This window comes from Adelges cooleyi, unplaced genomic scaffold, assembly GCF_023614345.1.
Source record: "Adelges cooleyi isolate 19-005CV unplaced genomic scaffold, UGA_ACOO_1.1 ACOO_flye_CR_arks_rails_tigmint_CR_PRNA_1, whole genome shotgun sequence".
Taxonomy (NCBI): domain Eukaryota; kingdom Metazoa; phylum Arthropoda; class Insecta; order Hemiptera; family Adelgidae; genus Adelges; species Adelges cooleyi.
Window position 1 is genome coordinate 6,846,121 of NW_026095751.1, and position 27,995 is coordinate 6,874,115.

The following is a 27,995-nucleotide window of genomic DNA, read 5'->3' on the forward strand; positions in this document are numbered from 1 at the left end:
TAAACGATAAATAGGTGTATAACGTTCCAAAATGAATATTACAGAGCCTATTCGTTTCACGTGAGCGCCGAAGGCCAGATGCAACCGGTGCCCTTTCCACCCGATGCACTGATGGGCCCAGGCATTCCTAGACATGCCCGTCAGATCAACACCCTAGGACATGGAGAAGTAGTCTGCGCTGTGACCATCAGCAACCCCACAAAATACGTATACACCGGCGGCAAGGGCTGCGTCAAGGTGTGGGACATTAGTCAACCGGGATCCAAGTCGCCGGTATCCCAACTAGACTGTTTGGTATGTATTTTACATTTGAACTTGTTCGTTTTTTAGGCAGCCTGCCGAAAAGGAGGACCTTGTTTCTAAGGCTAAAATATTATGTTTCGTAATTAAAAGTGTTGGTAACAAAGACCACAGGGTTCCGCAATATTAGCCTTCGAATTGAGGAAACTACAAAAGAAATTGGAATGAAATTAATTGTTTTTTTGTTTATTTTTAGCAACGTGATAACTACATAAGATCTGTAAAACTCTTACCCGACGGCCGGACGTTGATTGTCGGAGGAGAAGCCAGTAATTTGAGTATATGGGATTTGGCATCGCCGACGCCCAGAATAAAGGCCGAGTTAACGTCGAGTGCACCGGCATGTTACGCGTTAGCCATCAGTCCAGATTCAAAAGTAAATAAAAGCAATTTTTATTTATCTATGAATCTAATGAAAGCTAATAATTTTTTTATCCATTTTCTTTAGGTGTGCTTTAGTTGTTGTTCCGATGGTAACATAGCCGTTTGGGATTTACACAATCAAACGTTGGTCAGACAGTTCCAAGGGCACACGGATGGAGCGTCGTGCATAGACATCTCTTCGGACGGGTCCAAATTGTGGACGGGCGGTCTTGACAACACGGTGCGGTCTTGGGACTTGCGAGAAGGACGTCAACTGCAACAGCACGATTTTTCATCTCAGGTAAGACCATATGATTTAGAATTGTGTTTTAACATCAAATTGTAAATTTTTTCTTTTACGCAGATATTCTCGTTGGGTTACTGTCCGACAGGCGAATGGTTAGCAGTCGGCATGGAAAACTCTAATGTTGAGGTGTTACACGCTTTGAAACCAGACAAATACCAACTGCACTTGCACGAGTCGTGCGTGCTGTCCCTTCGGTTTGCGACGTGTGGAAAATGGTTTGTGTCAACTGGAAAAGACAACTTGTTAAACGCATGGCGTACGCCCTACGGTGCCTCAATATTCCAAGTGAGTAGTACTGTCGTCACTGATGGATTATTTCAACTTTGATGCGGAGTAGAGCTATAATTTTAAATATTTTTTTGTCTGGACCAGGGATTAAAATCTAATTACTTCCAAACCTTGTGTATGTACTATGCAAAATCAAGAAAATATTACTAACCTTTCCCCGGAAGAGGTGGAAATTTTCCTATATTTTGCTTTTTTATGCATATTTTTTAGACTTAAGGTTAAAAATAAGATTGAAGAGTTCCAAAAATCTGTAGTAATTTTTTTTTTATTAAGAAAAAATAAAACTTTTATAACAAACAGAAATTTTTATAAAACGTATATATTTATTTACTTATTGCAATTTCATTTTAAATTTTATGTTTTAATTAACTATTTAAAATTCCAGTAGATTATTCTCAACATAAAAAAATATTTTTATTTAAGTTAAAAAATCTGTATTCGCACTTCTATCAAGAAAATCTTTAAAAATCCAATAACATGGATGCAAATATTTAACACTTTCAGTACCTAATAATAAAATAATTTCATCCCTAATATCCTCCAATCTATCTGGCCAATTGCCAGAGTATAATTAGATGTATTTGTTAGTTTTTTTTTTTTACATAATCTTTTTTCTCTTGTCCACAGTCGAAAGAATCGTCGTCGGTACTAAGCTGTGACATATCGGCCGATGACAAATACATTGTGACCGGTTCGGGCGACAAGAAAGCTACAGTTTACGAAGTTATATACTAGTAAATGATGCAAGAAGACATATTAAAATGTTTCGGTGTTCATTAGGTGTAGAAAACTAATTGTTGTTAATTTCAACGTTTATTGAACATTTTTTGTGATAATTATTTCCAATATAATATTTTACTATTATGACTTAGACCGTAAATATTAATTTACATGTAGTGCAAATATCATTTACAAGTGTAAAATGGAAACTACTAATATCTCTTTTTGAAAAAAATTAATACCGAAAATTGTATCTTTTTATAATCTAGTATAAGAGTTGATTTAAAAAACCAATTGTTTACCTACTGTAAGACCTGTTTAAGCTGATAATCATAGTTTACGCTTTAATCAAAGCTTAGGTATTGCTGCTTACGCAAAATTTTGAATCTTTGATTTTAAAAAGACTACCATGATTACCAGAATATTTAACAGTTTCATTACTAATTATTATTATTATTTTTTTTTTTTGAGACTATTATTTTGTGATTATTTATATGTAAAAATTAAAACAATAAAACGCCCCTCACGAGAAAGATCTTTCAAATATAATATACTATTAATTTTTTTTTTTTTGTATTTTAATTATTGTATTTACTTTATTATTTTCATAAGTGTTAACTTTGTTTTATCTATTTTGTACAAAATAGTAGATAGATAAAAAAAAAATACCGATAAGTTTTTGTTAATTTTTTTTCATTAGGATCTTATAGGTAAATCATTAAGATATAATCTCTAAACGTATCTTTTATACCTAATATATAGACCCTTTGAAAATAATTTAAATTTTATTGTTATTTAATAATTATTTATGTTTATTTAAAATAATTCATTTCCCCCATATTTTATAATATTGTGCTATGTAGTAACGAGTACTTTGTTTCATAATGTATAGTGTTCGATATAGTATTCTGTATAATTTTCTTTATTTATACAGAAAATCTGAAAAATAAAAGAACCAATTTATTATAATTGTTAAATTGTATTGGAATGTAGTAATAGTTTCATTAAGCGTTCCTTTGTTTAAATCCTACCTCTGGAATAATAAATCAACCAAAAATTGTTTGCCACCGTTCTACTGTAGAATTTATTTTTAACTAAACAAATTACACTTTGCATCTGAAAAATGATCATGTGTGACAGTAGCAAAAGTATATTATGTATAATAGGTCTTTGTTAAAATGGTATAATTAGTTATACATTAAAATGTTAAGGCTTCAACGGCTCATTGTCTACTTGGTAGGAACAAAAACAAACTATGTTATATATTATAATTGCCATCTGTTCCAATAGGTTATCCAATTTATGGTGTGCTTAAAATAACCTTTATAAAACAACCAATATGCTTAAATGAAAAAGGAGTTAGAGTTGAACGGACTTAGGGGATTGCATGCGGTCTGTTCGGTGTGAAGTTTTTAAGGACACTACAACTTAACTAATTATTTAGTTTTTTTAAGCGTCCAAAGTGAGAAATATAATAATAATAATTTTAGACGATTAATATGCTAGTGTAGACATATTAGTTTACTTGGCAATTTGTTATAGTATTGTCTGTAAACAATTTTAGCTGCTTTACAACAGTCGGTAATTGAGTCCTAGACTTTAAAATTTTTCGAAAAAGCTATTTAATTATTTTAAAAGTTATAATAATTCCGTAGTACAGTAATAATTTATTAAAACCTCTTTTAAACCTCTTTGGTGATTTATTTGACCAAGTGTCTTTCAAGTTTCACCTAGTGTCGAACTGTCAACAAACACACCAGCGTCACCTGCTCTGCATAGATTAAGGACTCAAAATCTAAAAATTAGACTGTAGGTAGATCTTTTTTATTTTATCTTAAAATTGACTCACACGGGGGAGGACTGCCTTTGCTTTGCTTTCTCCTTGACTGTAGGTAAATCTAGAATAAGGGCTATAACATACAACATTTTCTCAACAATTTTGGGGTTTTAGAGTTTATCTTAATAACTATCAGACTATAGATTTAAACAAAAAGCAGTGTAGTTATAGCCTCACTCTAAATCTACCATCAGTCTAATTTTCAGATATTGAATTTTAAAACTACGCTCGAAAAGAAATGTAAAGAAAAAGTTCCCACTTTCCATTCCTTCTAAGGGAAGGGCATATGCCTATTTTTTTAGATTGCCATGGTATATAAAATTAGTTTCATCTAATCGATAGGTCATATATATGTATCAAAAAGTACTTAATTCGAATAATTTGTTATCTAAACAATAACAACTTCAATAAAAATTGATTCGAATACAGCCCAACTCTGCGCTACCGGTTGACTGTTGTAACAGAAATACTTCTGAGTCTGTGCTAAATTAATGAAATTGGAAAAACACAAATTAAAAAAATTGTTTTCGATCGCTGGTCTTATAAACGGGGTCAGTGTTGTTTGTGTAATTGCTATTGTTTTCGCGTTGCCCGTGTCAACCGGGCCTACATCAATCTGTAATATTTAACCGTACCATGAAATCGTTCTTCTTGTGCGTCGTGGCCTTTGCCTGTGGGGTCTTTGGCGATTGGAATCGGGTAAAGAGAGCGAGTTACATGTACCCGGAGATGGTGCACTCTAATGACATGGACGATGACGACGAACACCACCAGGTCCAGTGCACTGACTGTAAGATGGTGGCCAAATTGCAGACCGTCGACGAGTTCATCGATTCCACCGTCAAACTCCACAGCCGTATGCCCATAGTGAAGATAAGAAGCCACAGGAATACCGCCACGGACCCATTTGACAGGAACATTGTCACGAAAAAAATGAAAATGTCAAAACCGAGGTTTTCTAAACGTATGTCGCTGTTTACTGCCTTAAGCTATGCTTAAACTATTGTACACAGAAAACGTTTGTCTCGTTTTTTGGAATTTACTGTCTGGTAAAATAAATCATATACTAAGTAAGCGATGTGAAAAAAATGGTTTAGGCCATAGCTGGCCCCTCACTCGGTACTCGATCTGACACCAAGTCTGCTTTTTAGGCTGCGGTGCGATCCAATATAAATTGCTTGACCTGTCTAACACACGCTAGAATATTAAAATGAACATTTTGAGCTGTACTCATTTTTTGCTGTTTAATTTTCTTTGATCCAACGGACGCGGCGTAGTTAAGTATAACGCAGCATTTATTTCGACAGACCTACTAAGCTCTTTAGAATATATATATATATATATAGGTACATAGCCCATAGGTATTTAAAATAAATATCAAATAGGATTCACATTTTTATCGTCAATACCTTATTAGTTATTTATGTATTTACTTCATATTGGCAGGTCCTCTGACAACGGAAACGGAATGGTTAAACGTGCCGGTCGCCACAGATGACACTATGTCGGCTGCTAACGGTGGTTTCGATTTCAAGTGGAACAATCTGATTAAGACGACCACCAATAATGGGCCTAACATACGTTAGTTTTTCGAAGACGTATTTAAAAATGATCAGCTACTTATAGATAGTATTAATATTAGTGTATGATGCATCTACGTACTTATTGACAATTAGTATGTACGTGTTTTATGTGATTAAACTTTGTATTCATTTACTATCCAAAGAAATTATATTGATACATTTATAATCTAAAAATAATGTTACGGACATGTAGAACATTACAAGTTTTGACGTTCACCTTCATTTGAGCGGATCTTGTTTTTTGTAGACTTGGGTACCGTAGTTTGTTGTAATAATTATTATAAACCGAAATGTATACGATTTGTTTTACAGAAAAACAACTGTACTACCTACTTTCATACTACTGTCAACTCACTAAAATATGGTCGTATACGATATAACCCGTCCGGTACATCTTGGTCAAAAGCAAACGGACTCAAGATGAACTAATTAGGCCGGTTCAATCGATTATATTCTTGATTTTTACATAATTATCTTCTTCGATTTGTTCAATTAATTAAGAAAGGACTTTTTTAAAAATGATATAGCGTCGGTTGTATAGGTATATTGAAAAATTACCGATGTTGGGACACAGATAATTTTGTCATGTATAATGTGTATGAATTTCTTTCCTTAACTATATATGAAGCCTGAGAAAAATTAATCCGCGCAAAGCAGTTTTGAAGGGAAAAAATTGTAATTTATTCTATAGAAATGACTGCGATAGTAGTCTGACAAAAAAAAAAGGCAATCAACAAAGTATCCTCATTACTGTGTATTAATAAGTGTACATTAAAGTTCAAACTCTAAAATTAAGATTTTTCGAAAAATTGCCTATACTTTACTCCTTAGAAATGGCCGGTGTGGCGTCCTCTTAAGGAGTTAGGTCACTATCATAGTACTGTTGTCAGACTTGACCCCGTGTATGATTAATCAGCATTCTAAAATTAATTTCTTTTATTTTATTTACGCACTTGTACCTACGTTTAACACTGAGGCGTAATAATTAAAATGGAGTTAATTATTTACAATTTATTTAAAAACAATTTTTTAATCAAAATTTTATGTATAATATCTAGGAGTACATATTTTGTAATATTACTTTTGGTTAATTTAATATGTACATGTTGATTTTATTTTATATATTTCAACAATTATAGTAATAAAAATATAATAATTTAAAAATTTAGTTAAATGAGTTACATTTTTTCTTTTTGTTAATTAGATATCATTCGATTAAAATTTTGTATATAATGTGATAACATAATATTAACAATTCAATGGTCATGTTAAAATTTGTACACAACAACCTGATAAAAATCAAAGATTAATAATGATTCGGAGTAGGGTAAAAAATAATATGTTCATAATACTTAAATAATAATAAACTTGATAGAAAATTAATGTTAAACAACAAAGCTACTGAATACAAATTTTAATGAGTTGTATACCTTTTACATTCGATAAAATAATTATAGTATAATTTTATTTTATTTTAATATCACTTAAAACAAATGACTATTTCCCACAGGCCCACAGGTGTATGCACACCAAAAATCTAAACATTTAAGCATCATTGTGTTTTGCATAAAGTTAATCTAGTTTATTATTCATATTTGTACTGTTCTACGATTCATTACTATAGGTTCAAACCAATTTTGAACCTTCACTTCGATGAGAAAATTATTATAATATTGTAGCAGTTAAATATTTTGAAATACAATAATTAATAACATATCATACATAATCCATGTAATTATTGTTAAAAATGTTACAAAGCTATGTAAAAAAAAAAAAAAAAGCTGCCTACTATAAGGCACATTTTAACTATCAACAATAACAAATGTCTAATTGATGCGGTTCTTGTAAATAAATTTTCTTATACAATAAAGATCAGATTTTTTTTTTATTACATTTTTTCTTTTCATCATAAAAATAAATGGAAAAAATAAGTTATAAAATATATATGTATATATATATATATATAATAATATAAACCATCGGTATCAAGTTGTAAGGTTTTTAATATAATTCAATATAATCTTGAATCTATTCAATTATTTTCAACACCTTTCCAATTGCAATAGTTTTACCTAAAAATGATTGTAAAAATTGTTGGCTATTAATTATAATCATTTAGTTATTCAATTGGCTTGAATATCAAAATAATACATAGTGTAAAATATTGTATTGACTTTTTTTAACATACCTTCATCTCGAAGTGTAAATCTTCCCATTTGAGGAAATAATTTAAATTCTTCCAGACAAACTACACCAGAACATTCTAGCCTCATTATTACTACTTGGTCTTGTTTAACGAACCGTGGTCGCATATTTGATTTCAGTCCTGTTTTCCTATCAACTAGACATATTAATGCCTAAAAAAAACAATGTTGATTAATTATTGATTTAATTCTGTAAATTGAAGTTTTCATACCTTAACTTCTACTACTTCAGCAACACAATGAATGTGCATTACTGCAGAATACCCTGCACATATTATACTTTTATATTCTAAAATAACAACCTACAAAAACGAATACTACATGTTAGTTAGGGGTTTTATTTTAGTACTATTTTATAATTTTTACCTGTCCATCGAAAATGCGACAAGTTTTTACAGGGTGAATTGGATCACATAAAATAAATCCAGGAGAAACATCTTCTTCTTCGATACCTTTTAGTTTTACTTTGATATTTTCACCAGGTCCAACAGAAGAAACTTCCTCGTCGTCTGACCATAGCTGGTCAACTATGACATGAGTCTGTAGACAATTCAACACGTTAGCTGGTAATCTATTTACTATTTTATTCAGAGTTGGCAAATTAACCCCAACAAAAAATTTAAGCAGGTTACCATAACTGGGGTGGTCCTTCATTAAAAATCGAAGTGTTGCCAACTCTGTTTTTAATTATATTTTATAACATACTCTATTTGGCATGATCAAAAGACTTTGCGACTTTTTTGCTTCACCAGATTCTACTTTACCCATGAGAACAGTTCCCATGTCTTTATATTTTTCTACAACGGGCATAATGAAAGGTCCATCAGACCGACGATTTAACAATGGTAAGCCATCGATAAATGGAATAAAGGCTGGTCCCCTGTAACATAGACATGTTTAATAAGTGTACACAATTATAATGTGGTCTTATAATAAGTGGTGTAGTCGTAGAATATACTCTGTATGTATCCATCTCCTACTTTTCTATGTGTGCGTGTATTCATTAAGTTAAGTGTGTCCCCGCAAATCGAGTACATCTTACACATTTCTATGTATGCAAAGATTATAGCAAAAATTATATACCTATGGATAGTGTACTCGATTTTTGTTATGAGTGCACACATACAAAGGAAAGTGGCAGGTGGGTACACTGTGTATTCCCTTACGACTATGTAATTTTTTTCTGTAATAACTTTACATTGTCAATCTAATTGTAAGTACACACCTATACCACGGGCAGATAGATTCGTCTACTTGATCTTTAAGACCTAACCCAGTTTGTCCAGAAACTGGCATAAATGTTAAATCTTTAGCGACATTAAACCCAAGTTTTCTAAGGTAAGGTAATATTTTATCACGACATTCTTCGTATCTAGCTTTTGACCATAATACAGTAGGATCGTCCATTTTATTTATTAGCACCACCATATGTTTGACACCGGCTGTTTTTGCTAACATGGCGTGTTCTCGAGTTTGACCACCTCGATCAAAACCAGTCTCAAATTCACCTTTACGAGCTGAAATTACCTAAATAATAAATGAAATGTTAAAAAAATCATTTGTTTTAAAAAATTCGAAACGTACCAATACAGCTAGATCGGCCTGAGCAGTACCACCAATCATGTTAGGCACAAAACTTTTATGACCAGGAGCATCCAAAATGGTGAAATGTTTTTTTTCCGTTTCAAAATATGCTCGGCCAACTTCAACAGTTTTCCCTTTTTCTCTTTCTGCACAAAAAAATTTAAGTTAAATTATTTTAAACAATTATATAGTTAAAATTATATTATACAATTACCTTCTTGGTTAGTGTCTAACGCCCATGACAAATACCAGGATTCTCTACTTCTTTCTTTAGCTTCTTTTTCATACTTATCTAATGTCCTTTTATCAACCATACCAGTTAAGGCCATAATTTGACCACCAATAGTTGATTTACCGGCATCTAATCATTTAAACAAATAATTATTTTATGAACGTAAAACAGGACCATATAATACTTATTTAGTATAAAATTAATTATTTATTTACTAGATTATTAAGATAATCTGAGGTGCTAATTATTTTGAACAATATATTTTAATGATCAATAGTATTGAATATATAATCAATAAATTTCTAATAATTTAAATTACCAGTTAATTGATTAGACTAAAACTGGTATCAATTAATCATCTTTATTTATTGAATATTATAATAGATTCGTAGCAAAAGTTTATAAAGCACCCAAACATTTAAATGCCTGTATGTGATTAAAATATTGTTTTAACATTTATTTTAAATACAAATAATGAATAAATTAAAAATTGGGTATGATATTCTCTTTAAAATATGATTATCATTCATTTTAACATTAGGGTTTTTGCTTTAACACCAACATGGTAAAATGCAATATTATGGTAGCTGCGAAATAATAATAAAAACTTTCTTTATTGGATGATGTCACGGTTTGATAAAAAAATTAACCATCAATAAAAAGTCCTAATTACTTAATATATTTTTAGCTTTTAACTATCTATTCTTCAAAAAAAAAAAAATGCCTAATCAATTTTCTAACAATATCTTTTATGTTGTCCTCTAAGGTACTTTTTTTTTTAAAAAAAATTATTGATAATAGATAATATGAATGAAGGCCCCATCCTATTTTAAAACCATTTAGATATAAGAAGTGGAAATTGAGGCTTTTTTTGGTATGAAATGAATGGGCTTTCAAATTCTTATCATTTGGAATGCTGATAAACATGAATGGTGAATCCATTTCTTGAATATTTACAGTACAAATGTAAATATTTTAACAAAAACTTACCGACATGGCCAATAATAACAATATTTATATGTTCCTTTTTCGCCTTGGGTTCTAATGACTCTATAGGTTTTTTAGGGGTTGGTTTGGGTTTTTCCTCTTCATCGGCTTCAATATCAATGTCTTCAATGATGGGTTTGGCAGTACCGTCTTCTGGAGTACTGGATGCACCATCCTCCCAAGAGTCAAGAACTGAAGCACTTGAAGTTTGTCCACCGTCTCCATCTATTGCTGGAGGATCACCTATACCGTCCACGTCTAAGTAATTAAAGAATCCCAACTTATTAATATTCGACACGTCATAACCTTAAAACCAACTACCTATAACTTACTGGACGTCTTTGTGTCGATGTTTTTCTGTTCGTCTTCTTCCGAATTGGCGTCGTCCGCGTTACCGGAAGCCGGAGAGAACGATGGCACAAATTCAACAGCGTTTACGTTTAGCTTTATGAGTTTTGCCTGTAGTTCGGCTGCACTAGCATCGGCCAATTCGTTTTCCTCCCATGAATCCGGTGCTACGTTATTTGACATGACCGCGGTTAATTTACCAATATATATACACACAAATAACTAGGAAAAAAAAATTATGTATACAAATTCTTGTCAGTCCACAGTATAGAAATTCGAAAACCAATACCGATGTGACTGAACAACGTGTTTCGACGTGTGAAAAGAACACCAAAAGCAGAGTATCAGTGTATACACTACACTATATACGATATAATATATTTACCAGTGCAATAATATATATCATACCAAATCACGAGATACATGTTTCCAGTTTGAGGTATGCCGATTTCCTAATGGAAAATGTTGGCGCTCTGTGCTGCCAACAACACGGTACAGCAGTTCTACCAACCGCTGTCCCATTATCACCGGCATAATATGGCGAAAGAAATTGATAAGCTGTTTATAGATAATAATCACGAATTAAGATAACCGAATTGTCAACGGCCTACGATAAACCATTATTTATTGGCCCGTGAAATGATTTAGGAATTGCAGGTATCAGCGCTATCTATAATACTAGAAGCAATTTACTCTACTATAGTTATGAAATATAACCGTTTAATTTAGTTTGTAATTAAAAGTATGTACCTATCTTAATAGGTACTATTGTTACCCACTGTGTAAACAGCTTAGGAGCAACCTTATTATAGGTCGTTGGCTACCCAACTATCTTAATTTGTGATAGTAAATATTCATAAACATAAAATTATGTATTATCTAGAGGAATAATTAAAGGCGAACTGGGAATAGTATTTTTAGCATGTTATGTAAGTTTGAACGTTAATGCTATTTGTAATACAAAATTACATAATTAATACACACATAAAATTAACTATTTAATATAAATACATAAGTCTAATATTATATATTTTGATATATTATATGTAATATTTAAATTAAGAAATATAATAAACAAATTCTATCTAAAAATTATAGATTTTTTTTACTTATTTTTTTAAATTTAAATTGTGTTTTTCTTTTAGTTGAATACTTTTTTTTTAAATTATCATTGAATCACATAATAAATTCTACATAATATACTATGAATATAACAAAAAGGAAACAGGAATACTAGCAAAATAATGAACATATTACATTAAGAAACATAATTAGATAATTTAATATAAATAAACAAACCTATTAACAATTTGCAAATAAACAATAAAAAAAACTACAGTCAGTCACAGTTTAAAGTGTACACGTATACACTAGTTTTACAAAGATCTACGTAGACCTTGCTCTGCTTCTAAAAGAAAAAAATGCTTAATGCCTTTATAATCACAAACATAAATCTAAGTAGCAGTCTTTATGAATATAGTAGTACAATAGTAGCATAATGAATTTTTTTAAAAAGAAAATTGCATTTTAGATTTTTTTTTAAATAAATAATATTATATTATTTTTGTACCTAAGGACACAAAAAAAAACTAGGAATCTGCTGTATTGAACCAAACAAATTATACATAATACATACATACATATATATATATATATATATATGTATATATATATTATATATATTATATATACATACAAATTTTACAAATAAAAAAGTTATTTTGTAATAAGGCTTTAGTTATTTAATAGTATAATTAAATAAGTAGTTTTTACTCAATAATACTTAATAAATTCATGACTATATATTATTAAGATAAATTTAAATTAAACAAAAAGAGATACTTTTAATGATTTAATAAAAAAAAAATGTAATAATAGAAGGTGTGTTTATGTTATTTTAACGTATACATATAGTAAATGTTACATTTTAAATTTTTTGTCTATAAAAACTGAATAGCATTAGATTATATACTGATAATAGAACTAGGTGATACTTATAAATAGTATGTCTTAAAAAAAAACTGACCAAATAATGGAGCTTGAAAACAAATGTTAAAAATTATGTCTAATAAACACCTTACTAGGTTTCATCATTAAAATTGAACTGCAATTGAAGAAGCTTTAATTGTTATATTTCTTATTTAACAACATACTATTTAACTAGTATTAATAAACAATTGTTTAAGTTAATTGTTTGATGAAAAGACCAATTTTATAATTACACTAATTGTTTTTTATTATTAATTTATAACAAGACACTGGCAACTATGTTTTTGTAATTTGAAATGAAAATATGGTGACAAATTCAAATTATTAAAACATGTAACTGTTTAAAAAAATTTCTTGAGTTAATTTAATTAATAATTATATCCATTAGACGTCAGTTGCTGAAAATGAATGCCTTCTTGAATTATACACATCATTTTCTAACGCTGCACATCTAAAAATAAAAATAAAAGTCATTGATAAAAATAACTAGTGGTTTTTTCTCTCATTTAATCATTAACATTTAGATAAATAGTTTTTATAAGTAATTTTATTACTTTTTACAATCTGAGGTAGTTATGTCAATGATCTTATTTTTATGATTATTCAACATGCGTTGTCTTCTCTTATGCCTGGAAATATGTTTGATAAGCGGATAAACAAACAGTAAGAATCCTGATATTGCAATAAAAAAACCTCCTAAATAAAATGATAAATTGTAACTTTGCGTTACATCGTACAGGCCACCTGCAATAATAGTTTATAAAATATTAATTAATTATATGAAAATTTGTTTAATTTGCTGGTCTTACCTGCTAGAGGGGGTCCAACTAAATTGGCGATTCCTTGTACTAACAACAAGACCCCATAAGCATTGGTGAACCGTTCCAGTGTAATGATTTCGACTAAAATAATCGATGTAAATGAATAATTTGCGGATATGAACAGACCAAACAGTGCAGATAAGATTGATAGACTGGCGTAACTTTCAAACAGCGGCACCAGAGCGATAACGATACCACATAACACCATTGAAATAGCATACACTGTATTAGCATTGACCCAAGCTTTGTCTCCAGCCCAACCTAATAGTACCTAAAAAAAATATTTCATTAAAAAAAAGCCTATATCATAAGTCATGTAGTTATAGGGGTGTACGCTATGTGTAACTTTTTTTATATGTATGCACGTACTAATACAGAAATTGAATCGCTTCTTGCAAGTAGGCCCTTACACCATAACTTGAACTTGTGGTAAACAAAGTATACTTATTATTATTATTGTTAATTTCAAAAAAGTATAAAAACGTAAGATCTCTTAAGTCAATAGCTGTTGGATAGAAAAATTATATTCTAGGATTTATTTTTTTCAAAAACGCAGTCTTGATTATTAGTATTTATGTATCATGGATATAATGCCGTTAAAAAAATCAATAATTGTTTGTAGTTAATATACTTAGAAGTTTTTTAGTTTATGGCTTTTAGAAAAATAAAAACGAAATTTCTGTATAATAAAACAATTTTTATTAACTTTTCCAATGATAAATATACCTTAATATAAAAAAATTACTAAAAAATTAAGACGTTTTCTATTTTTAATCATTAATTAATAATTTCACATTAAGTGACATTATAACGATTTAAATAATGTATAAAACTTGTACAACAACAAGTTACAAAAAAAGGAACAAAATTTACTTCATTTATCTATCACCTTTTTTTTTTTTTTAATTTAAATTAAATTTATTTAACACAACACTACAAACATTGATATGAAAATAACAGCTGACAGTCATATTGGTAATAGTATGAGTTTTGTGTTAAAATGGCTTTACATGAACCGATTATATTTGTGTACTCTATCCATGGGTACTCACATTGTATACCCTACAACTACACCACTGATTATGGGCATGATATCTGTTAAATAAATTATGATTGCTTTACCTCTCCAAACATGTTTAGAAACCCAATCATACTTATCAGGTAAGATGCGTCTTCTTGAGAATTTCCTCTTAGGGTAGCTAAATCGGCTAAGTAAACGTACGGTACGTCATACCATGTGTATAAAAGGAAATTGGATATTGCAAACAACAAGTAATGCATATTTTTAAAATGTGAGAAGTCCATCATGTCAAGCAGTAGATACCAAAGTTCCCAAAGACTGGCCGACCACTAAGGTATCAAATGGTCATTTATTATTAGAGTCCTTATAAATTAAAATTAAAAACAATTACTTCATTTTTCTCTTTAGCGATAGTAGTCATCGAGTTGCGATAAATATTTGGGCATGATGAAGCTCTCAACCGATATCTATTTATATTGAGCATCGCTCCTCTGTATGTAAGAGAATGTCTAAAATAAAAAATGTAAAAGTAAGTTATAAGTTAAGGCGTTATAAATATATTACAATAAATCAAAATAGGCAAAAATCTTAAACCCAGCTTAAACTCAAGCATACCCATAACTGAGTCAGACTTTTGTTGTAAGAAAAACTGGGTTATTGCTAACTTTGAATACAAAAATCGATTGACTACCTGTGTATTTTAATATCTTGCAAGTATGCGGTTTGAAGACGTTTAGCTTGTGGATTATCTTTTTTTATCCACCAATCATAGTCGTCATTATCTTCCAAATTTACATTAGATCCATTGTGTGATTGTGCCACGTCCATCTTATCACTAGTATTATTACTAGAAGAAATTTTATTTGATTGTTCATCAAGTTGTTTACGAATATCAATTAACTTTTGTAAGTGTACACTTTGTGTTGGCGATAAAGTTCCCTTTAGTAAAATAAACAATTTTATGACAGTTAATTGAGTAATTACTCGATTATATAAATTATAAATACAAAATTAGTTTTAAAAAAATACTTGTATTTAATCCACTAATTTTATATTTATTCTTTTCTTAACTAATTGATACAAAAACAAAATTAAATTTTATTTTAAAATAAGGTAATAAATTTATTATTTTTTTACCAGATCGTTGATACGTCCGCTATCACTAAAACTCTTCGAAGGTAACAACAAACTCGGATAGTTTTGAACCAGCACAGAGTACAAGTGTTTTTTTTGGGTTAGAGCTTCGAGTACTTCTAAAGGAACATTTTCATGGTTTCTTATAAATGTAGGTAAATTTACAAGAGAATTACATAGTCTTATTTCTTTGGTAGTATTGGGTAAACCTCTTTTATTTCCTTTAGACAAAAAAAAACAAAAATTAAACTATGAAAATACAAGTATTATATATTGATAGCGTCTTACCTGAATCCATCGGTATCATACTTTCAATTTCTTCTTCACTCCCAGACATCTGAGACGTTTGTAATTGCGTATGTTGGGAATGTCTATCGTAACTGCCAGTTGACTTTAATCTTCGCTTTAAAAGCCTGGCATGTTTCCTCTTTTTCCTTTCATTTTGTAATTTCTCTTTTGTCCACGGAAGGTCTCTCATCAACATGCCAAATATGCACAAGTTTAAAAAGAGGCCAGCTAGAATTAATGTGCAGCCCCGCCATCCATAGTAACTTAAAAGCTTATGGTTAAGGGGAGCGAAAATAACCGTTCCAATGCCACTTCCACAAACTGACAAGCCTGTGGCAAATGACCGTTTCTTATCAAAATAATATGCAACTATAACGACAGCAGCAACATAGCACAAAGACAATCCAAATCCAGATATAAAACCAAATGTGATGAACAGCATAAATAATGAATCAGCAAATGCTGATATAACAAATCCAGCAGATGCTATTATTGAGCCGATGATTGTGACTTTTTGACATCCATATCTATCTGTCAAAAAACTAGCTACCGGTCCAGATAGTAGAGGCACCGACATAAAAAGTGAACCTATCCATGCTGTTTTACTTTTTCCTTCATCAAAGTATTTCTCAAATTCAATGAATATAACACCAAATGAAAATGTTACTCCATCAGCAATCAAGTTGACCATAAATGCTGCAAACACAACTACCCATCCCCAGCCGCCGTCAGGGGCTCTGTTAAGTATTTCTGACGATGAGGATGAAGATTCATCTGAATCAGTAGTTGTGTACGAAGTGTATGATTCATTGCAATGTTTAGGACAACTATTGATCGATTCATTATTGTAAAATGTAACATGATTCTTATTATCTACAGAAACTTTATTCCTACCATTATTGTTCGGTGAAAGTAAATTAGATTGTTTCAAATTTTGGTTAACATTTATATTATTAACGAGATCACTAGTTTGGATAATGCTACTAATATTTAATAAATTTGCTTCTGGTTCGGCAGTATTGATGTTATCCGCCATTCCGTTAACTCGTGTGGTTTACTTCTACGTTTTCGTACTCCGATTCCCTTCATGCGGCTACTTAATATAACTTTGACGGCCAAATATCTATCACCGGCCGTACGGTGATTCAGATTGAAATTGTTCAAGTGTTTATATGCAAATTTGGTTTCCATGCGGTTTAATTTTAAGAAATGTCAATTTTCCTTAATATTTGTCTTTTTCAGACACCTGAAAAATTAAAATAAATATTAGTTATTGCACTGTCGATAGTAGATTGAATTTATAGATAATTATTATTTACAAAAGAGTATTCTCAGATATAATGATGTTATTATTTACACTTTTATTCCATAATTGGTTGTTATTTCAAAAATAGATAGGTGAGAAGTTAAATAAATTTATACTTGAGTGAAAAACTTAAGTTTATGAACTTTTTTATTTGGATTCTAGAATATAATTCGGATACTCTATAATAACATATGTTGCCTGTAGATTGAATTAGTAATTTTTGTTATACAAAATACTAAAGACCAAGGACGTCCTAATGGTTCAAAAATTAAAACTTACTAGTGTTCTTTTGCCAAAAAATGGAGTAAAACCTTTAGAGCATTTTAAGACTTCTTGATTTTCAGTTACCCAACCTTACATTAAAATATCACTGTTAACTCCGAAAATATTGATGATAGAATAAATTTGATTTCATCAATAGAACAAAAACATTAAATTATCCTTCGTTAATTTTGGGCCATATTTAGTAAAAAAAAAACATTACTTTTTAATCATTAAATAACAAAAATTAGGCAATTTCCATGTAATTTTAAACATTTTAATTGAAGTAAACACCACTGAAAATTTACCTTTAAACAGTCATAACTCATAACGAGTAGCTAAAGTACGAAAAACAATTTGCGAGAGAAGACATAAGTTGGCGTAGGAATTTAGTACAGTGTATTCTCTCATTACCTTAAGTGCCATTCGCTTACAAATGTGAACCCTAATTTTTCTTTTAATGATTTTTTTCGTAATAAATAAATTTTGATTATTATCATAAATTTGATACATTTTTTGACAAGTTATTTATTTTATTAGTTAACTGAATGAGGTCACAAGAAAGTGCAGGGTGTGCTGGGTGCACTAGGAGCACAAAATATGTGCCCCTGAAGTTTCTCTGCTGTATTTAAGCCACTGTTGTTATCGTGGTCAAAATACGGCATTAAATGAATACACTTCTCTCCTAAGTTCAATCTGATCCACGGAAGCCTTTGCTACAAACTATGTAATTTTTTGCGAGCGCAGTTTTAGGACTTAAAATTTGACAACATGTAGATCCAATGTATTCTACTGAATCACGTGGAATAATCCGAAAATCTGTAGTTAAACACTTTTTTTATTGGGACAAAAGCCATAAAAACTATCAACAATACGATTTTAAAATGGATTTTTTCTGATATTTGAGATTATTTTTACTTTTATTTAGAAATCAGAAAAAATAATTTATAAAAAACTTACTTAACTCGTTGTACCCAACATATGTTCTATATTAATTTGTTCGGGTCGTGGAAACAAATAAATAAATTAATAAACCCGCGGAGAAAAATATAATATAAGGAATTTATTTACATGCTATTATCATTGACATATTACGACAACGCCATTTTCGGATATACTCGATGTTGCAACTACACGGGTGTCGCATAACTAATTGACTGGTTAACGATAGCCAAATTAATCGTTTATAATACTCATATTATCATACATGTGTGGATGTATAAAATGTACGTGATCAACGAATTTTATACCGAAATAACTAATTTAATTACATAAACTTGGTTCGTGATATGCATACTATTAACAAGATGTATTATTATTGTATATATTTCAGTTACAAAATAGGTGCTAAATTAGTATCTTACCATTGTACACGTTGACGCGTTAAAATAAAAAAACAAAAAGTTTAGAATGATTTCCTGAACAGTTTTATTAGTCGATCAGGAATTTATAATATTAAAATAAAAGTATTTTCAAAAAATTATACGTTTAAGTAAAACAAAATGTTTCCAAAATAACACGTATCTTATGTTAAACTGATCTCCGTGGATCTGCGAAATTTAAAAACCAAAGCTTAATCGTAGATAAGTTTTAACCCCTTGTTATATAACTATAGGTTATTAAAATGTTCTAAAAACACCACACGTAGAGTACTTAACTGAAACAAATGTACAGGTTTCTAACTAGAGTTACTCGCAAACAGAGGTCAATAATTATTTATTCTTAGTTAGGTATACTTTAAAAACCAAATTTGTACATAGATATATAAAAAAGCACTAATTATTATTTTGTTTTAATTTTTGGTTTTCAGGCGCAATATATACAAACCAATAATTGGCGACATTATATTCTTTTTGGCCACTAGGACATGTTCTTCTCTGGAATGAATATGCTAGTCTTTTTTCCCCACTATATTCATGGACAATTGTTTTAATCGACTGACATTTTGTGTTTTATTAATCAATATGAAAAAAAAAACTCAACGAATTGTTGAACCAATTAGATAAAAAGACAAATACACGAAACCGAAGACAATAAAACAAATCAAAACTAGGTCCGGCAATGATACATAATTATTATATTAACATTGGTGGTGATGCGCAACGAATATACAGGCGAATACCACAAATCACTTAAACAAACCATTCTATTGTTAATGTGTCGACCGTTAAAAAAAAAAAATCAATAACAAGTGTTTGTAACTTTTAGTTTTGCGTCAAAAGAGTTGTAAAAAACTTGGCAGAGGTTTTTCATGATATATATTGAATATTGTTATGTACTTCTCTGTACGGCTTTGCCAACTTTGATGGGCGCCAGCACCAAAAACAAGCTTAATATTATATAAATAAATGCCAATTCTACATGAAAATATATTTTATACATTTTTAAATGCTCGGGGACATCGTCACAGCAGAACAAATTATTTTTAGACCGTCGAAAGAACGTCAGTTCAGGTACAGCTGTAGGTACTCCCAGCAGAATTCGAATGAATCTTTCGATTAAAAACCATATCACTAAATATAGAATAATAATATATATTATTATGGCACAAGAGTTTAGGCGTCTACGACTATAGTATAGTATTACGAGTTTGCGTGCAATATTTAATTTATGCGGTAACATTATTATATCCAAGCAGTTATAATGTAATGGTACATGAATATAAAAAATCGATATATTTTATTAAAGCGGCATACATTATTATATCCAAGGAACGTAATAATGTAAAAGTGATTAATAATGAATATAAAATTCGAGATATCTGATAACCGACGATAAGAATAGCATATAATGATAATTATGCTATCTATAATATTTTATAAAATTTTAATTTATAGTCTATCGAAATGTATTATTTCAGGGAGGGGGAATTGGAATATTTTTACAGTGTTCTTATATTGAGAAAAAAATGTACACTACATATTATATTTTTTCCGAAAAATAGTTCTTTAATCGATTTTGAATTGTCCATGCTTAAGACGACGTGACAGACATGTTATAATTAAATAAGAAACATTAACCAACTGTATAGCTTTATTTAAGTCGGTTGCGACTCGGCAAAATGGGTTTTCGCGTTTTAATATCACAAAAAGTAGGAATCAAATAAAACTTAAATGTCAAAAGCAAAATATTTTCGGGCAACAACAATTATTTGTAGGTACTCACATTTAGAATATTTTTTACTATTCCATGATATCGGAGGATAGCTTGCTTTTATAAAAAAAGGATCACTGAGAAATGATAGAAAAAAACAATTACAATTATAGTTGAGGTTTTTTTTATACTACCGATGTTTATGAACGGTTCCTACAATTATATTTTAAACAGCAGTTTAACGAACATAGAATAATATATTAAACTATATTGATATCAATTTTATAGCTCTGGTTGAACGGCTATCTAAAAACATTTACTATGATAATGTATAGACAATAAGTAATAGGAGTACAAAGATGTAAAAGATAACTTATCGATGCATTAGCTGTAATTCTTACGTTCAGTGTTCACACATTATCCGTATCAATAAAGCCGTACCTTAACATAAATTATTATAATATGATTAAATAAACCTTTGTAACTATTATGTGTAATATGTATTTTATTAACATAACCAACAAAATAATTTATTTCGTAGTAGTTGGTAAATGTAATACTATTATAATAAATATTACTAAAAGAAGACATTGTTACGCACCGCAAATTATATATTTCTTGTTTTTGCAATTATTATGCATATTTGTATAGTTTTAATAATGATAATAAATTAATAAACTGTAAAATTTTTAATTTATTTAAATTCAAAGCTCTAATTAAAGAAACATGATCATGTGTTGATATGTACATTTAGTTCTAAAACATTATTTAATTTACTTGTATAAATGCAGAAATATACATCCCAATTATTTTTGGATGTTGGAAGTATTTGGATGGAGGTGATACTTGCACACACTGAGATGTACTCCACTCCAAAAAAAATGTTAAAGGTCACCATTTTATATCTTCACGATATCAAAGTCAAATAATATCAAAATTTTAAAAAAAGCTGTGTAACATTCGTTCAGAAATCAGGATACTCACAGTTCTCACTTCAGCTTAATTTTTGTAGGGATCAATTATTAACTAAGTCAATTATTTCTTCTGCGTTACTAGAGAGGGGGTTCTTTTTACATCACAAACAACATACTAATATAATTATTATAATACATAATTACAGTTCAAACCAATTTGACAGTTACGAATTTCATAGTTGCTATGTATGAGTGAATCAACAGTCAACGGGTACAAATTTGAAAATATTATTAATTACGACAGATGGGTAATAAGGGCAGGACATTTTAACAGATCGACAATCAATCCTAATCGAATCCTTCCAAATACTTTTTTGTGTTTCTACCATCTATAGCTTCGCATCAAAGCGTTTCGTTGAACACTTAGTTATAATAATTTCTGCAGACTTGTGACTTCCCCACTTCGACATGATCCGTTCCCGTTTCGATTGTATTGGCTTTATTTGGACGTACATTTTATAAATTTTAAATTATATACATAATTCATAACGATATTTTTATTTATGTTTTTTTTTTGTTCAATACTATTACCATGTACGCGGAACGTCACTGTAAGAATATACATATTATATATGATTATAATATTACACGTATTATCTACGACACAATTTTACCGAGTATAATAATATATATTGTGCTGTAAATAAAAAATGTATAATGTAAAAAAATATAATCTTATCGAACGACAAATACGGATAAAAAAAATGATATAAACTAACACTACACTCTTACATGGTTTATTACGTAGGTAGTAGCTGATGATGTGTGCAGTTTTGTTAACAAGAGTGCCGCCTAGTCTCTAGTTTGTTATTTAAGTATCTTAGATAAGTAAATAATATCCCGACCGCTAGCCATTATAAATCTTCTATCACTCTAAATAATAGACATTTAATCATCGTAACAAGCAGGAAGTCATTATAAAAGATAATTTTTAAATAACTATAACCCCTATCAAAACAAATAGGAAGTGAAATTTAATCCGATATTACTTTTTTAAAAACTACGAAAAAAACATATCATATTAGGTGAACAAAAAAAAAATTGTTGAAAATGTAGAAAGATTATGTGGTATTTCCACACCATGTCTTCCTACTTAAAAATTCGAAAGTTGAAAACTTTTTTATGCCCGCCCGTGTTCTTTAAATTTTTACACAAATAAAGTGGTTGCTTAAGATTGAACATATGTTTGCAATTACGTCAAATCATTTTTTACCTCTTACAACAAATTTATTTGAAAAATATTTTTGAAATTTTTGGCTTTTGCAATCATTTCGATATTTTTAAAAAGTGGATAGATGGAAAGCTGACTTTTTTATTAAAAGATATGTCAATTTTAAAATTGAAATGGGAATTATAACTGAGTGAGCAATTGAAAACCCATGCTGAAGCGGACTGTCCTAGATCAGGGGATTTCCGACGTTCGTCAAACCATCTTTTATCTTACTTTTTTTAATAGTATAAATCGAAAATTTGACCTAGTAAATCGGGTTCTCTTCTTTAAGACTGAAGATAAAAATCGTTTTAACTAGGTAGTAAAATTAGCGATTTCCTACTTTGTGAAAATCATATAAAAATGCCATCATTAAAAAAAGTTTTTAAGTTCAAATTGGATCATTGTTTTTGAAAATACATGGATGTAAGTATTGATTGACACATGAATGACCTAGTTCGACACGATCACTATTCTATTATTTACTTGGAACATTTTATTTGGCTTAGCGTTGCTACTGTGTGTAATCGAGTAAGCTGGGGATGTCTCAAAGTATTCGTTTGTACAACAGGAGGTCTGTACCGTGGGGGTTTTCACTAAATGAATGGCAAAGGTCGTGCGCTGGCGACTAGCCATACCGAAAAAAATTGCCAAATAAATGTCATAAACAGGAATAGTAGAAAACAGGACTTCCAAAACCAGTTCAATAATCGAAGTTTATTACTGATTTTATGAAGCGCTAATGAAGATGGACAAATATTTCTTTTAAATGACTGCTTATAATCCTTTTTGAACCTCGCAACCCTCGCCATTATTAAGTGATAACCAAACTATACTCGGGGAACCACAAATATTCCAAGGTTATTTTATTTTGCTAAGTGTCTACTAAATATTTTGTGAATTTGTATACGTCATCCAGATTATTTAACAAGAACTAAACGTTAAAAGTTCTATTTAACATGAGAAACAAATTAACTGTGTATAGAGACCGAGAGATTACAACTACGCATCATCACGAATACTTCACATCATTAAATATCTGGTCCAGATTTTAATCAAAACAACTAAATATCACTTGTTACAACTATATTTACATACTTTAGATATCATCCATTTGGATTTCATTTTATCAAAACTATGTATTTTGATGAAAAGCGGGGTAATTCAAAACTTTCTTTAACCCGTTTGAACCGTTTGTTCATTACTTTAAAAAAACGCCTTATAAAGTTAGGGTTTCCAAATGATTTTGCATGTTACGTAACGAAAAAATAAAAGCAATAAATTTCGAATTTTGAAATAAAAAAATGGTCAAACATTTTTTTATGTAATTAAATTATGTACGTACTAAAAAAATACTAGTCGTCGCAAATGCTATTAGCTACGCAGTATTGATTTAAGAACACTCGAAGAAGGATACAAATGACGTAGAATGCGAAGTTACGCTTGTATATTGATTATAATGGTGGTAATGGTACACGGACCACGGAGTTCATAATAATTAATTAGACTAGAACGCGTACAAAATTATAATTGACATCCATAAAGAGTCCTGTACAGCATATTTAATCTTTTTTTAACTTGATATTATACATTTATTTTTTATATTAAGAAAATAGTAAATAAAAAATATAAGGGAAAAATGTATGCGTATTAAAAAAAAAACGAGATTTTCTTGAATATGTACAAATTTAGATTGGACTATATGTACTACTATAATATGTTTATTTGTATGAAATTAATAACAAGAACATGATGTGTTATAATATTAGCTTATCAAGCTTATAAAGCTAGTATTAGCTTTATAGCTAATTGAACAGTGGCGGAAGATGGTTAGTTTATTGATTATTTTTTTACCTAAGGGAATAATAGGTATAAAAATTATATGGAAATATCGAAACCACTTACATTTAGGTTACATAAATGGTAACTCTAAGAATAAAGAAGGCAAACTCAATGTCTATATTAAATTGAAGGGCATTAATAATTGATTTATTTTTTTATTTATTAGTTATTCTAACTCGATAATGTAAGAATATTGAATTCCAATTTCCATATTTAAAATAAACATTTTAAAGAAATAAATACATATTTTACTAAGCAAGAAGGCATAGCAAAATTGTATTGTATATACAAATTAATCAGCGAGCTATAACTTATGACAATACTAGGAAGTAATAAATTTAAAGCACAGTAGAAAAAATTAAAAATGTAAATTTAGAGACATCAATTTAATTTATAAATAAGGTATGCTATACATTTGAAGTGGGCCAATTTTTCCTTCAACCGAGCTATTTCTTAAAAAGAAAATGTGTATACATTGTATAATTACTTGGTAACTAAGTAGGGACAATACAGCTATACATATTACTCAAAAATTGGAATTTTGTTTTATGTTTAATACTGAACATTAAAATCAAAGTTTTTTAATCATACATTTCGACACAAGTCATAAAAAAGGGTTTATAAAATGTACCCCTTAAATGATGCTGCTGATAGATTATGGACTGAAGAAAAAGGTACAGTATGTGAGTTAAATTAAATTCAAGAAGAGGAAGGATAGAGAGGATAAATAATAATAGGTGTACAAAAGTAGTGGGTCCAAAATGTTTGCTATATAATTGGTATAACTTGTCTAAAAATAACAAAAAATAAATAGAAGATTGTACGAAATGGTGAGAATAAGATTTAAGAGATGTGCTGCTACAGAGGAATTCCTGGTAAAATGTACTCGTTATGTTAATACTTGAACAATTTATATTAGTCGATCGGGTAGATCACTGTGCTGTCTTAGCTGAGTAATGATATATCGTAAAAGATAATTTTAGCTTCGATACGTAGCTGAGAAGGTATTATATTATCATTGTAATTTTTTTTGTATCTAATGTCACAGTAACTTTTTTCCTGGAGGGCAAATTATTAACACGAGTAAAAAAATGTATCGATCCGTAATCGTATGCAATTGGTACTTTGGTGGAACAGTAGTAACTTTCATCCCTTCCCCTTCAAACCAAGAAATCACCCAAAAAATTAAAATATTTTTCAACTTAAAGTTACGGCATGCTATACATTTTTCATCAATAGTTAAATAAGTTTCAAATTTGTACAGAAATACTCTTCAGTTAATTTATGTACTTAAACAAATAAAAAGAAAATATACAAAAAAACCTTTCTTCTAGAAATGGAAGAAACTTTTTTATTATTTCTCTTTTCCCAGCAAACTTTTTGGACATAAGGTTTGAAAATTATACTGAAGATACATTTAGTGTTGGGCTATACTTATACAATTTTTTTTTAAAAATCTGTAGTTTTTTAAGGAAAAACCAAGAAAGAAGAAAATTACACTTTGACTGAAATAATTTTAGGTTGCTATGACTAAATTGAATCAACAGCGAAAAGATTTCTAAAAAATATATTCTTTGTACTGTTAAACACCATATATGGGTAACAACGGCAATAAATTATTATAGACAGACGACCAACCCTAATTATATCCATACTAATACTAAAAATACAATTTTAAGGACATTTTTGACAATACTTGAACAACAAAAAATACATATCGAAGCGCTTATTTGAAAGTAATTTTATCACTTTTAGTTATAATAATTTCTGTAGACCTGGGATCTCCCCTCTTCAATATGCTTTGTCCCCACTATACCTGACTCAATGTACTGGCTTTTTTTAAACATTTGATTATCTATTTAAAAATAGCTAAAATGATGTTCTTGTATTGAGGGGTTTTTAGCCTGGTGAATTAAATAATAATTAAAGCAAAGGGTATGTTATTTTAAATGTATGGTCGATATTAAATATGACTGTCAATGTGTAGTGTGTAAAAGTAGTTTAAATGAACGAGAATGCTATACAATACAACCAAATGTCAAAACGAAAACTGAATTTTCTTCCTAATAATATTAATACAAAATAATATATTAATAGGTATAAAATATCTGGTATAAATTATTTATTATTTATAAATATAAGTAATAGGTAACAAGATAATCTCCAAAATTAAGTATTAGAACTATCGTTAATTTCAGGGTGAAATTATTATGAATACCAAACTTAAAAGAATACATAAAAGAGGTTTTTTATAATACATTGAACTATTTGAAATTATAACATTCTTTTTTGAATGTCTGTTAAAAATAATAAGTATTTAAGAAAAACGATCAATACTTTTTTTATTATTAGAGAGTCCATTATAAGGATTTTTGTTATCAACACATTAAAATTTTAAGCTTTAACCCAAATAGTGTTAATAGAATGGGGCTATCATTAATATATTTAATCTACTTTTACCTCAATACCAGGTACCTATGATATTGTTATTAATAGATGTGTAATGATTTGAATTAAAGATATTACTTTTAATTACATAATTTCATTTTACATATTGGATAATACATCATTTTCCAACAACGCAAAAATGTATTTTCAATACCTAACGCAACATTTTTCTCAACAACACATACAATTCTCAGCAGAGCTTTAGAATATACACCGGATTATTAATTAGTTCATGCATTATATTATAGTATTGTACATTAAGTAGGTATATTAAAAGTATTAAAGTTTTAATACTATCATTTTAATAATTTTAACTAAGAACTGGTGTAATGTAATGCCACATTGATATAACTTTTACCCCATAGACACAACAGTTCAAAAATATTGTAATAAAATATACATAAATTAGAATATGTAGGCAATTCATTTATAATAAATGCTCAAGCTTACCTTATGCTAAATACCACAGCCACAGTTCATTTTTTAATTAAAAAATCAAACGTTATTTGTACAGAAGTTACATTTAGACTAGATCGGTTTAGTACTGATGTGACAGCGCTCGTCAATTTAAAAAATATAAGCAATGTAAAAAAAATACTAAACAAATTTAATCAGACTCGACGAACTACTTAAATTATAAACATTAACTTAACAATTTATATGGTATGGATAATAAATAATTTCATAAACTTCAATAGATACAAATAATGGGTACCTATTATTAAAACAACAGCAAACAACGTTAACGTTATACCGCAGATCGTTAGATTTCGAGTGGTAATTGTATAATCGACTCACAAGTTACAAATTCTGCTAGGATCGCTACAGCTGTTTTGCTCATTGGGGCTTGCGAGT

General features: G+C 29.4%; 4 protein-coding genes across 10 annotated transcripts in view; 2 read left to right on the forward strand and 2 right to left on the reverse strand.

Moving 5' to 3' along the window:
- Positions 1 to 2,836, forward strand: part of LOC126836204 (transducin-like enhancer protein 4) — a 36,254-nt gene extending 33,418 nt beyond the window's left edge. For all 4 annotated transcript variants that reach the window (XM_050569404.1, XM_050569422.1, XM_050569413.1 and 1 more), the window contains 5 exons: positions 45 to 294; positions 497 to 676; positions 749 to 964; positions 1,028 to 1,255; positions 1,886 to 2,836. In XM_050569404.1, the coding sequence (XP_050425361.1) occupies positions 45 to 294; positions 497 to 676; positions 749 to 964; positions 1,028 to 1,255; positions 1,886 to 1,993 (982 nt within the window). In that variant the 3' untranslated portion in view covers positions 1,994 to 2,836. The remainder of the gene's footprint in view (positions 1 to 44; positions 295 to 496; positions 677 to 748; positions 965 to 1,027; positions 1,256 to 1,885) is intronic.
- A 1,491-nt stretch (positions 2,837 to 4,327) lies between these two features.
- On the forward strand, positions 4,328 to 5,435 carry LOC126835134 (uncharacterized). The gene is made up of 2 exons (XM_050567431.1): positions 4,328 to 4,779; positions 5,262 to 5,435. The coding sequence occupies exons 1-2, from the start codon at positions 4,452 to 4,454 to the stop codon at positions 5,399 to 5,401; spliced, it is 468 nt and encodes a 155-aa protein (XP_050423388.1). The 5' UTR covers positions 4,328 to 4,451; the 3' UTR covers positions 5,402 to 5,435.
- Positions 5,436 to 7,211: 1,776 nt separating this feature from the next.
- Positions 7,212 to 11,157, reverse strand: LOC126834262 (eukaryotic peptide chain release factor GTP-binding subunit ERF3A). Of its 3 annotated transcripts, XM_050566079.1 has the most exons (11): positions 11,043 to 11,157; positions 10,738 to 10,975; positions 10,409 to 10,663; positions 9,401 to 9,547; positions 9,187 to 9,332; positions 8,828 to 9,129; positions 8,308 to 8,482; positions 7,969 to 8,142; positions 7,815 to 7,904; positions 7,587 to 7,755; positions 7,214 to 7,470 (listed from the first exon to the last, which is right to left on the reverse strand). In XM_050566079.1, exons 2-11 carry the CDS (start codon positions 10,934 to 10,936, stop codon positions 7,427 to 7,429), a joined length of 1,701 nt encoding a protein of 566 aa, XP_050422036.1. In that variant the 5' UTR covers positions 10,937 to 10,975; positions 11,043 to 11,157; the 3' UTR covers positions 7,214 to 7,426. The 3 variants fall into 3 exon arrangements, with proteins under 3 accessions (XP_050422019.1, XP_050422036.1, XP_050422027.1); XM_050566062.1 differs by lacking the exon at positions 11,043 to 11,157 and having other exon boundaries at positions 7,212 to 7,470; positions 10,409 to 10,648; XM_050566070.1 differs by having other exon boundaries at positions 7,215 to 7,470; positions 10,738 to 11,123.
- Positions 11,158 to 12,839: 1,682 nt separating this feature from the next.
- LOC126834597 (monocarboxylate transporter 12-like) lies at positions 12,840 to 27,926 on the reverse strand. 2 transcript variants are annotated; one of them, XM_050566647.1, is made up of 9 exons: positions 27,591 to 27,926; positions 16,007 to 17,252; positions 15,722 to 15,939; positions 15,276 to 15,523; positions 14,976 to 15,093; positions 14,686 to 14,913; positions 13,552 to 13,834; positions 13,297 to 13,486; positions 12,840 to 13,193 (listed from the first exon to the last, which is right to left on the reverse strand). In XM_050566647.1, exons 2-9 carry the CDS (start codon positions 17,040 to 17,042, stop codon positions 13,127 to 13,129), a joined length of 2,388 nt encoding a protein of 795 aa, XP_050422604.1. In that variant the 5' UTR covers positions 17,043 to 17,252; positions 27,591 to 27,926; the 3' UTR covers positions 12,840 to 13,126. The 2 variants fall into 2 exon arrangements, with proteins under 2 accessions (XP_050422604.1, XP_050422613.1); XM_050566656.1 differs by lacking the exon at positions 27,591 to 27,926 and adding an exon at positions 20,739 to 20,757.
- Between the last annotated feature and the right edge of the window lie 69 nt (positions 27,927 to 27,995).

What these genes read in the sequence shown, in the direction of transcription:
- LOC126834597 (XM_050566647.1), bottom strand. Translation starts at nt 17,042, where the DNA reads ATGGCGGATAACATCAATACTGCCGAACCAGAAGCAAATTTATTAAAT. An exon ending in TATGATACCGATGGATTCAG is followed by an intron (nt 15,940 to 16,006) that starts GTAAGACGCTAT and finishes TTTTGTCTAAAG; the next exon opens with GAAATAAAAGAGGTTTACCC. An exon ending in CAAGATATTAAAATACACAG is followed by an intron (nt 15,094 to 15,275) that starts GTAGTCAATCGA and finishes TTTTTATTTTAG; the next exon opens with ACATTCTCTTACATACAGAG.
- LOC126834262 (XM_050566079.1), bottom strand. Translation starts at nt 10,936, where the DNA reads ATGTCAAATAACGTAGCACCGGATTCATGGGAGGAAAACGAATTGGCC. An exon ending in AGGCCGATCTAGCTGTATTG is followed by an intron (nt 9,130 to 9,186) that starts GTACGTTTCGAA and finishes TTTATTATTTAG; the next exon opens with GTAATTTCAGCTCGTAAAGG. An exon ending in CTGAAGTAGTAGAAGTTAAG is followed by an intron (nt 7,756 to 7,814) that starts GTATGAAAACTT and finishes TGTTTTTTTTAG; the next exon opens with GCATTAATATGTCTAGTTGA.
- LOC126835134 (XM_050567431.1), top strand. Translation starts at nt 4,452, where the DNA reads ATGAAATCGTTCTTCTTGTGCGTCGTGGCCTTTGCCTGTGGGGTCTTT. An exon ending in AAAACCGAGGTTTTCTAAAC is followed by an intron (nt 4,780 to 5,261) that starts GTATGTCGCTGT and finishes TCATATTGGCAG; the next exon opens with GTCCTCTGACAACGGAAACG.